This window comes from Haematobia irritans, chromosome 5 (genome assembly GCF_050003625.1).
Source record: "Haematobia irritans isolate KBUSLIRL chromosome 5, ASM5000362v1, whole genome shotgun sequence".
Classification (NCBI taxonomy): Eukaryota; Metazoa; Arthropoda; class Insecta; order Diptera; family Muscidae; genus Haematobia; species Haematobia irritans.
Genome location: NC_134401.1, coordinates 4,290,068 through 4,301,788, shown reverse-complemented (window position 1 = coordinate 4,301,788; position 11,721 = coordinate 4,290,068). Strand labels below are relative to the sequence as shown.

The 11,721-nt window shown below is 33.9% G+C and overlaps 3 protein-coding genes across 4 annotated transcripts; 1 reads left to right on the top strand and 2 right to left on the bottom strand.

Annotated features, from left to right (window-relative positions):
• Positions 1–675: 675 nt before the first annotated feature.
• Positions 676–2,281, bottom strand: DCTN2-p50 (dynactin subunit 2). The gene is made up of 3 exons (XM_075310364.1): positions 2,105–2,281; positions 1,094–2,018; positions 676–1,031 (listed from the first exon to the last, which is right to left on the bottom strand). Exons 1-3 carry the CDS (start codon positions 2,138–2,140, stop codon positions 847–849), a joined length of 1,146 nt encoding a protein of 381 aa, XP_075166479.1. The 5' UTR covers positions 2,141–2,281; the 3' UTR covers positions 676–846.
• A 772-nt stretch (positions 2,282–3,053) lies between these two features.
• lin (protein lines homolog) lies at positions 3,054–6,928 on the top strand. The gene is made up of 2 exons (XM_075309500.1): positions 3,054–3,290; positions 3,585–6,928. The coding sequence occupies exon 2, from the start codon at positions 3,655–3,657 to the stop codon at positions 6,409–6,411; it is 2,757 nt and encodes a 918-aa protein (XP_075165615.1). The 5' UTR covers positions 3,054–3,290; positions 3,585–3,654; the 3' UTR covers positions 6,412–6,928.
• LOC142238013 (uncharacterized) lies at positions 6,544–9,091 on the bottom strand. Of its 2 annotated transcripts, XM_075309502.1 has the most exons (6): positions 8,958–9,091; positions 8,459–8,899; positions 8,247–8,374; positions 8,090–8,174; positions 7,233–7,436; positions 6,544–7,171 (listed from the first exon to the last, which is right to left on the bottom strand). In XM_075309502.1, exons 1-6 carry the CDS (start codon positions 8,971–8,973, stop codon positions 6,972–6,974), a joined length of 1,074 nt encoding a protein of 357 aa, XP_075165617.1. In that variant the 5' UTR covers positions 8,974–9,091; the 3' UTR covers positions 6,544–6,971. The 2 variants fall into 2 exon arrangements, with proteins under 2 accessions (XP_075165617.1, XP_075165616.1); XM_075309501.1 differs by having other exon boundaries at positions 8,247–8,899.
• Between the last annotated feature and the right edge of the window lie 2,630 nt (positions 9,092–11,721).

Sequence of the window (11,721 nt, the reverse complement as noted above, 5' to 3'; positions counted from 1 at the left end):
ATTGCAGTGAAACCACTTAGAGAAGCTTTGAAACCCTCAGAAATGTCACCAGCATTACTGAGGTGGGATAATCCACCGTTGAAAAACTTGTTGGTGTTCGGTCGTAGCAGGAATCGAACATACGACCTTCATTAATTTGTATATGAACTAAAATTTGGAAAATTTTAGCTTAGTAGCAACGAGAGAAAATTACTACTGCTATAGTAAGAAGTATCAATATGGGCATTGATAGTATTTGCTCGTTTCAAATGACATTCAATTACCTGACCTAAAAATTAAGGCTTTGAGGCGTTAAGGCCACTGCCCATAGCACCTGAGGAAAGAGACCTCCCACGGCAGACTGGCGTGGTTTTAGCCCAATTAAGATCAGGCAAGTGCAGCCGCCTCAATTCCTACATATCAGTGATTGATAGCAGCGTATGCCACATGACAGTCGTCACCTTTTGAACAAAATGGATGAAATTACATTAAAAACTGTTACAAAAAGGCGTTGATTTATTTTGCGTATTTCGATAATTATTAATGAAGTATCTTTAAATATATATACCTTCGTACTGAATTTCATAAATATTTATTATAGCAGATAAATATAAGTACTTCTAGGTTGGTAGAGAATATAAAAAAAAAATCAATCAACAACTACCCTACCGATCTGCTAAAACTTACAAAAATGCCTTTCTTTGCATGATTTATTCAATTTATTGCCCATTTGCAAAATGTTTCAATTTCGGCGACAGTAAGGTTTTTAGTTTAAACAAATTTAAAATTATTCCCATGATACATTTTTCTTCCGGGAGTTGAGTTTTAAATACTACGATATTGTATTATAATTATATCCAGAAATGCCTACTTCTTAGAGGATATTGTTTTGACACGTTCATCCACCTTAGCCACTTCTTTATTTATAGCTTCTAAATTCTGCGCAAATGTCTCCTGAACTGAATGTAATAGTTCTTTGTTGTTAACCAAGGAGGTGGTAATTGTAGTTTGTTTTTCTTCAATCTCGGCAATAATTTTTGCAAAATTCATTGCTAAAATGAAACACAAATAAAATGTTGTTATATCTACATATATAAAATGAATTTGTTCATACCATATTTATGCAACGATTCTAATGCCTGCATTCTTTCTATGATATCGGGTAATATTTCTGCAACCGGCTCAGTTCGCTTGGCTATTTCATACATTTCCACAACTTTTTGGTCACGTTTGGCATCCTCAGGTGAACCACTTGATTTCGCTGCTATTGCGTCCATTTTTGCACCCAAGCTTCCCAAACGTTCTTCTATAACGTCTATTTTCTCTGATTGCAGTAGAGCTGCCTTAGTGTTCAGTTGTCGCACTGCATCCATGACATTGGTGCTTTGGGTCAAAGTTGTCAGGCGGCTTAGTTTATCCGGCTGAGCTCCAACAGTTTGTTCTAATTGATGCAACCGGTGTTCTAATTTAGCAATTCTAGCAGAGGCGGCCAAGTCGGTGCCTGGAGTTGGTATCGCAGTAAGAACCCCAGATTTCTTATATTCATCAACTTGATTAATGAGAGCTTTAACTTCCTTGTCAGCTTTGTTTGGGGCCTGTTCTTTACCTAATACTTGCTCCAAGCGTAGAGAGTCGAGTACCTTTTTAGCCGTAGTTATAACTGTGGCTACAGCATCATATGACTCCTTCTCTTCCTGTACCAATTTTCGATCGTTTTGTAGTGAGGAAACTTCCTCCAATAGTTCGTTCATTTCACATTGTAAACGGCGACATTTTTGTACAGGGGTTTCCTTCTCCCCCATGCCGGATAGTTCAAATTCTCCCGTGGTAGCATCATACCCACGGCAAGCACGACGACCTATGCGGTCAGAAAAATCGACATTACCTTGTAAAGAAGATCCTCGGAAACGTTTATAAGCATCCTGTGTTGAGATATGCAATCGTTCGATTGCTTCATTTTCAGGTTCTTCTTCGTAATAGTCAGAGGTTTCATTTTCGGGGTTGTCCGGCGTTTCGTAGATATCGGGTTGGTCATAAGCCTGCAATATACAACAACAAAAATAAGTGAAAACCGTAATGACTTATGACTAATGCGAAAATAATGGGCTGGAAACTGGGAACATACTATTCCAGGTAAATTTTCGAATTTGGGATCTGCCATGATTGTAGGCAAAGTAAACCGCCTTAGTTAATAAAATAATTGGTAAAATGTTGCAAAGCGAAGTTTTTCTTCAATATTTTACACAAATATTCGCAACTTGTTTGACGTTTCAAACGTATGTATTGTTTATTTGACAGTATGATGTCATTGATGCCAATACTGTATTTGAAAAGTATTCCCTGTAGGGAATTGAGCTAATTTTAAGCTAGCAAATGCGCTTTACAGATTATCAGTTATTCCGGACGACAGTGCTCGTGTCGAACATATCCCATATATTGTGCACATTATAAGTTAAGTCCGAAGGCATAATCGATACTGTTGAATGTTTATGGGATCGATAACACATTTACCGATTATTTAGTCATCGCCGACAAGTCGTAACGATCCGACACATTGTAAGATTCTTTATGCGCTTTACAGATTATCAGTTATTCTGGACGGAATGTCGGTGTTTGTAAAGAATCTTACAGTGTGTCGGATCGATACGACTTGTCGGCGATGACTAAATAATCGGTAAATGTGTTATCGATCCCATAAACATGCAGCAGTATCGATTATGCTTCGGACTTAACTTATATGGGCACAATATATGGGATATGTTTGACACGAGCACTGTCGTTCGGACGAACTTATAATCTAAATGCTACTTACCACAAACCAAAAATGCAAAAGTCCTATGAAATTACAAGATAAACTGAAATGTATATAAAGAATCGAAATTCATATGACATTTATAGCTGTAAGTATATCGAAATTATGCAAGATTTTCTCAAGCAATAAAGTTTGTTTTTTTTTGGTACAAAATGAATTGTCTCGTAATCTCACAATTTGTACGATATATCCGACAAATCGATTTTAACTTCACCTCGGTCAGTGCGAATACAACACTGTCAAACGTCAAAATAAAGCAAGATGGCGACGTCGTAATTAAGAAGTCGAAAATTCCTTGGGACTCTTTAAACTGGGCTTGTTTTTTAATTCTTTTACAAACAAGATTATATATTCCAAAAGTTTTGTTGTGAAAAAATGTACAAGTTATTATTCAAGCAATATGAAGTGTTTTCGATTAACAAATAGTTTATATATAAACACATCTACATCGCTGTGCGCACATAATACAATCAAAACATTGACACTTTAATACGAAAAGGTAAATAATAAATAATTGATAGAAATTTGTAATGATACATGTAAATTTCATTGAAAATGCCACAAAATATGTCTGTGCTACTGTAAAGAATTTCACAAAAGGATTGTTACTCGTCTAAGCGAAGTGCATACGTAACCTTGTGAAGCTGCGTAGCACAGTAGCCCCTTTGTCCAATGGCATCATAGTGTTGCTTCTTCTATATACATCTTCTGTGTTGCTCTCGATATGTAGTTATGTGCTTTGAAAAATGTGACCGCAAAATTAAAATTTTTCTATTTTATTTTTGTTTTGCAGAAATTTTGTATTTGGCTCATAGAACCTTTAAGCAATCAGGCGTCGGGAACGTCTACGAATTGTTCAAGTTATGTCCTCTCAACAAGACACAAACCAAAGGGCGGATATCAATTTTGTTTTAGCTACGGGAATGCCGACCACTCAACACAATTCGAATACTAGCAATGGCAACAATAATAACCCCCAAGTTGCTCTTCAAATAAATAATGGTAACGAACAGCCACAAACTAAGAGGCAAAAAATTGAAAAGATTAAGCATGTTGGTGCCAATAATAAAGCAGCAAACCCAAAAATATCCTCTGTTGATTTATCATCTGCCCCCGATATAATTTTCTCGAGCAATGTGAATAACCTATGCTCATCCTTATCATCCTCTGCACATTCTATATCGACACAATGTTCATCATCAAATAACTCACCGTCATCAACCCCAAGTAGTTCAAGAACTTCATCTCTAACTCAGCTGATAAATGCTCAAAATTTCGTCTCCAACATCTTGCCCACATCCAGTACAGACTCATCGCTATTAATACGAAATGAACAGAACGTGGCAGCTACATCGAGTGGATGCAACAGCAGTGTATGTAGTTCCACCGACCACTCTGCAGATGAAGTGGACCGTGTCACATTGCCTGATCTGCTGTCTGTGTCCTCGTCACATCATAATATTTCGACTGCGTCTTTACAAACAACAAATAACCTAAACCCTGCCGCAATTCCCTCAAAAACGCAAAGAATTGATGAAAATAGTGCTACACAGGATATGCGCGAATTCGAGGAGTCGTTAAACAAACAGTGCTTATGTGGGGTTCCAGAGCGAATGCTAAGGAAACCATTCCAGTCACATTACTCAATGGATGCCAACGGCCAAAAACGTGTTGCAAACCTGAGCGAATGGCCAACTAACAAACTGTTACAATTCCTTTCGAACCTTCAGTTGCTTTTTGATATATATTTAAAACAGAATTCGAAGGGTTTTATTTGTTCTCGCATTATGGACGTATGCGATGCCCTAATACGAAATGACCATAACCTAATAGACGAAATTATTGTTCTGGCTGGGTATAAGAATACCTACGTGCAGTTTCTAGCTGGTCGTGTTTTGGCTTCATTTCTTGTTATAGCGAAACAGGAAATGGATGATGATTGGCTTAAGAAATTGGTCGATAATCTGTTCAATTTTGACCGTCTTGATCATGTGGCTGTGCAGAAAATGCATTTTAGCTTGGAAATTATTAAAAGAATAGTGGAATGGAAAGATATTGATTTGCATCCACTAGAAGAAGAAATTGCGGAAACCCACAATATACCAGAGCCAAACCCTGCCGATGCTATAGCTGAAAGTAGTCATGGGTATCTTAATTTTCAAACTCAACAAACACCTCTCGAGAGTAATTATTTTGCCATGCACTATCGTTCTACAGAAAATCTGAATAGTACATCTGTTAGCAGCAATAACACATCTATGTATTCTCATGGAAGTTCGACCATGCATATTGCTGAAAATCACAATTTAATTCTAATGGGAACGCCACATATTACACCCCATCATCCCTCCTTAAGTCAGGGTTGTCATTTGGTTACTCTCACTGATTCCGAAAGTTTCGATACTACGCACCTTAAGTGCATTACCATTAAAATACTCGAAAACAAATGGCCTGCTTTGGTAAAAAACATGTCTTCCCTCATTGCAAATCATTTGGATGTGGAAAGTGCAGAAAATTGTATACTGAATTTCCTTCTATTATGGGAGAACATCATTTCTGTTAAAGCTAATCTTTCTATAGTTGAAACACTGCCCTTCTATGCCCAATTGGACAAATTTGAATTGCTGTTAAATCAGAATTTATCGTGTACAATATACAAACAAATGTTATGCCTTTTCAATGAGGCATTATGTTATGGATCTACATTGGCTTTGCAAGATATGTTACCAGATGAAACATGCATGTTGGCGCATCAAATTGTTCGTCATGTGAAGGACTTTCGAATATTAGAATCTCTACCTCGTAGACAACCTGAGAACATTGTTGGATTGATTGGGTTCAAAAGAAAACCAGTAGTTTACGTTCCAGGCTCTTTGCAGCATCGTTATGGCAATGATGTAGTGCCGAATGCATTGAATGCGGCAGAAGCTATTGAAATGGACAAAACAATTTTGCAAAAAATTGTTTTATTAGTGCTGAAATCAATAGCAGTTACAGTCAAAGAAATACGAAGTGACTCCTCTGATTCATCAATAGATTCGACAGACTACGATGCATTTCAGGATATGGTACTAATCGAAAGGTCCATTCGAGACGTGTTGCGAAAGCTGGAATCATTCATAAAACATACCTTGGAATTCCATCCTGAATGTCATTTTAGCAAAATTCTAATACATCTTTTTGACGATCAAGACGATCATCTTATCGAGGCCATGGTGTGTACGCTGGACGTCACGGCTGGCATTTCATTTCGAAATAATGCGTTTCCTGAATTGGTTTCTATGCTCAATCCAGCGTACACATTTCTAGAGTTCCTCAAAATGATATCAAACAGTTCGGATCTATTGCTTGACTTATTGGTTAGCAATGAGACCTGTTTTCTTCTATACTTGCTGAGATTTCTTAAGTATATACGAATGAATTGGTCTATGTTTGTACAAAGCTGCCATGACTTTGGTATGGGTGCTACAACCCTGGACGAAGCTATGAGTGTTTTAATACGATTAAGGCTTCAAATATCCCGTTTAGTATCTAGACAGTTATATCCATACGATATATCACCTGTACTTCGTTTACTTGAAAGCTGTGAAAGTCTTTACGAAGGAAATGAGCTAAGTTAGCCTAGTATTAATCGTTGATGATTGCCTTTGCCACAACTGTCTTCCAAAAACCATGTGTCGTTACCCACACAATGCTAAGATACATGCAATCGCTTACCCAATATTTTCACTAACAATTATTGTTCAAATATCTTGCCTTTCTAGCATATAGGTTCTTAATTTTATTATTTAAAGTAAATAATTTAGATTTAACATTTATAAGAGTAATTAAAATGTATATTTAAAAAATTAATAAATTTTACAACATTGAAATGTTTGGAAGTTTTTAGATAGCATTTCCTCTTCTGAACGAATGAAATTGAGAATAAGAAACGAGCTCCACTAAGGAAATTCGTTATGTATTTCCCTTATTTATAAATAATAAATAACATAGTGTATATAATGACAAAAATATACTTAAGATCCTCCTAAACGTGCTTACTTACAACTACACGACATTCATTTACGTTTAAGCAATTAAACATTTAAAATATAGTTGACCAATAAATAAATTCTTATACAGTTTTTTGTAAAAATATTTGACAAATGGAATTCATTTAATTTGTAGTTTATATATTTTTTTAATGTCTATTTATCATTCGAACTCTACGCTTTGTGGTCTCGATGCCCAATGAATCGATGGTATCCAAAGGCATTGTAATCGATATTCTTCTTTCTAGTTGATCGGGTAATATTCCATGGGTATTCTTATTTTGCCAAGGGTTGTGGAACGCTGAGGCCGGTACTGAACATCGTCTACTTCTTATCAAAGTGGAAAACTCTTCAACAAATTTATGAAACGAGATTTAAATAGCTTCTTAAGTGAAGTTGAATAAACCTACCTGGCTTTGGTAATGGTGAAGAATTGTCTAGAGATAGGGTCATATGCTGTCGAAGCAGTTGCCAATTATTCTTAACCCTTGGTGAGGGAATTAGGATAGGTGAGGGCGTTTGTGGTTTTTGAGTAGCCGTCTCTACGTTACATTTGTAAAATTGTGCTTCAATGCCAATATTTTGCCGCGAAGATGTCACTACACGTTTGTGTTCTAATCGTGATGATTCGATTTATTAAAGAGGTTAATTGTTCATAAGTACATCATTTGTTTGGTTTCTTAAAAAGACACACACAGAAGTAGTGAGGAAAAAGTGGTAAAATTTGTGAAAAGTGGCCAAAACATTTATAAAATTAGATAAAAAACATCCAATTATATGGGATAGCTGAAGTTTTTATTTAGAACATTTAGATACGCTTTTATATCGAAACAGGTATTAAAAATAAATAAAATAACGTTTAAAAGAGATTGAGTACTTCAGGAGAGCTCGACTTATATTTAAGTTTGCTGATAAATAAAAGAGATCGACGGAATGTAAAGTATAGATATAAAAAAAGAGGAAACAGGGGCATATTGATCACATTCAGTACATACGAAATTACACTTATTTTCTACATATACATACTACAATTAAGACTACATATAACGAATAGAGGTTAAAAATTCCTAATTGGATATAAGAATTTAAAGCTATAGGTGATTGTGTTTGATAAAATTATCAAATACAAGTAGTACATTTGGTCAAAAGTTCTTATTTTTGATTTTTGGGTAGTTATACATTTAAATGCTTTTTGTTTCTCATCAATCGACACTTGATAGGTAGGTAATAGCGAAAAAATTTTAAATCTGGAGTTTCGTGGAAATACCTTTTGATACACGCCTATCTCTATGAGTTTGGGCATACGATTGTAAGGAGCATCGTCTTAAGAAGCGCTTATCGTTTTTATTTTCCTTTAAGAAAAAAAACGTAAACATAATTATTTTAGTTTAAACATCAATTCATGCGAAGACTTCTTAACTTACCGATTTGTAATGTTGATTTATGTCAGAAGCAGCTTTGAGCAACAAGTAGATAAACACTAAGGCAAAAAGATATATAATCGGCTCAGCAGAGTCCTTTTTATCAGTTTTAGTAAATTTATTGCCTTTAGCTTTGGAAGTTTTATTTTTATGGAAACCATTTTTACCATTAGAAGGTACTTTGATAGAATATTTAGATTTTTTTGTTTTCTTACTATAAGATGGTTTTGAACATTTATCTCCTCTGCCACTCCCTTCATCCATAGTAGCGATGCTACTTTCCGGAATGTTCAAAGAGATTCCTTTTTTTACTCCTTTCTCTATCCCATTTTGTGTGGTCTTGTTGATATCCGTCAAATAGCCAGACCGTGGGATTTGACTTCTTGTGAATATTTCTAAATCCTTGCATATATCCTTATATTCCAGTAATCTTTCAAGAATTTTTTGCGATTCTTCACGTTTTGAATAGGAAATGATATGGGGTGTTCGCAAAATATTTTCTTGGGTACAATTTACAAAACAAATCGGTATGCTACTCAGTCCCAAATAAATTGTTACGAATACAATTAATAATCCGATTGGAACTATACGATGATTATTATTTTCGTCGTTCGTTACTACACGTTTGTGCAATATGGATTCAATGTATTTTTCTTCTGAAAAATCAAAATTTCTTTTATGGGAAAAAATTTGACAATAATTGTTCGTACAAACCTTCTTTATCCATCATTTCTATTAACTTTAACTTTATGTATCTATTGCAAACTTTGACATGAAGAATATGTCCGTTAATGAGAAATCAATAACATGACAATTGTAACGGTAATTGTCACATTGGGGCTGACATATGTTCGCCATGATGAAAATACCAAAGTTTTGTCATTTCTACATTAAGGTGGGTATTAGCCGCTAAAATCAAAAATAAATCTGCATTAACAGAATATAATTATATATTTTTGTTGCAAATTCTATTATAACTTAAGGTAAATATTAAGTTCGAGTTTAGCCACTAAAATCGCCATTTTTCACGTTTACTTTCCACTATCCACGAAAAAGAATATAAACTTTGTGAAAAGTTGCTTTGGGATATTTCTCATCAAGTTTTAATAAAATTTGCATCAAAGATATACAATTTTATTGTTTCTACTGATTTAATTTCGGTTTTAGCGGCTAAACTCGAACTTAATACCAATCTTTAATGTGAAATGATCCAATGCAACAAATAAAAATGTTTATTTTCTATACAGTGAATTATTGAAGAAAAGTAAGCGTGAAAAATGAATATGTAGCGCACTACATAGCCTTTAGATTCCACATAGAAGATTCGTTCCTGTCAGCAAAAAATAAGTCAGTTTCGAAGATTGATTTTCAGGCATTTTTTTTTGTCGTTTGTAATGAGTAAATCCTCATAAAGCATTGAATATAATAAAATGATCTGTGACACCAACTTCAAAATGTTGAAACCAAAATTGATAGGCTTTAGTCATGTAATACATTTATTATTTGGCCTCATTGGCTTTGTATTACGAAATAAATGGAAATTTCATTGAATTGAATGACGCATTTTCAAATAAAACCTCAAATATCATACAGTTTCAGGGATGGAAAATGCAGTACTACAGTACTTTTTTCAATACTTTTTCACCCCGGTCAGTACCGTAGTACCCCCGCGAATGATTTAGTACTTTTTATGTAGACATTTTTGAGTCGATATCAGATTTATGGTACAATAGCTTTGACAAAATATTTTAATATTGTGAGAAAGTCTTTATCAACCTAATTTGCTAATAGTCTTTTACAAATATGGCAAAACAGACAAGTTCACCCGGGAAGAAAATCTCGATTTTTTTAAAGGCATAGTCAAAAATACGATTTCATTGAATTTCAAGAATGTTTTAGTCGAAAAAAAGCATGCGAATCTATATTATCGATTTTTTATGTCGATAGAAAATTTTGTCAATATTTTATTTCTATATAAAATTTTTGCAAACTTTTATTTCTAAAGGAAATTTTTGCAAAATTTTATTTCAATTGGAAATTTTGTAAATATTTTATTTCTATAGGAAATTTTTGGAAAAAAATTGCAAAATTTTATTTCTATAAAATTTTTTTTGCAAAATTTTATTTCTATAGAATATTTTGTCAAAATTTTATTTATATAGAAAATTTTGTCAAAATTTTATTTTTATAGAATTTTTTTTTCAAAATTTTATTTCTATAGAAAATTTTGTCCGCATTTTATTTCTATAGAACATTTTGTTAAAATTTTATTTTCTTTAAAATTTAGTCTAAAGGAGCTCTTGACAATAATCTTCCAGTGTTGAAATTTAGTAAAAAGTACCTTTTCGCCCAAAAACATACCTTTTTTGTACTTTCTTAAAAATTGTATTTTCCATCCCTGTACAGTTTGCGTCAGCCTCACTCATTGTTTCATTAAGAAAATTAAATTTTTCATTTAAAAAATAAAAACTAAAAACAACTAAAAGATTACAAATATGTATTAAACTAATCTGGTAAATGCAACATTTGGTATGACGCAAGCCAATCTCCCATCTTCCTCAAATCTATAATCTTTGGCTTCTATAACCCTATTATCACAACAGCGCTACGACCGCAACGTCATTAATACTAAAACGCTGCAGTTATTGAGCGACATCTACCCGGTTGACATTTGTTGCTTTTGTAGAAGAGCCCATTTCTTCTTCTTGTACTCTCTGATACTTTTGAAACCAACCTTACCATATCGATTTAGTTTTTGGCGTGAACAAAAGCTACAAAGTTTGGACATTGCAAACCCGAAGCACTAGATGTCTTTGCCAACATAATTTCATGAAGATTGCATCGACGTGTTTCTAAATTGCCCTTCTGAATTAAAACAACAAAAGTAAAACGAAACTGATGATAGAAAATTGAAATGAAATATGAATTGCGGCTTCTTGAGCCTATTGGCTTGTTGCGTTTTTTGACAGAAAAAAACTAATTTTTACCATAGACCCCTACGCCATAGATAATTAAAAAAAAATAGAGGACCCTCACAGTAAAAACTGCGTCAGTTCCAAATAAGAGTTTTCTGACATTTTGTATTGTGTTTTACATAAAGAGATATTTTCCTCAAAATTTAAATTTTGTTGTTAAAGGCCAGTATGCACCTCTAGCGAAATTTTCGGTAGCAAAAATTTATTTAAGTTTACAACAAAAAAAAAACAGGGCTGTGTACACAAACTTTAAACCAGCTAATCACTTTTAAAAATTGTTAATATATGTTCCAAATATTCCTCAAATAAATTGTTTATTATTTACAGACCTTTTAAAACTTTTACGCACACAATGATTGTAATAAATTAAATGTTTGCTGCCAAAATATGTTTTTGACAACCCTGTTACTTTCATTAGAGGTGCGTACCAGCTTACGAAATTGAACGCTACCGAAAATTTCGTTAGCATAAATAGCAATGCATTTCTTATGGGAATGAAATTT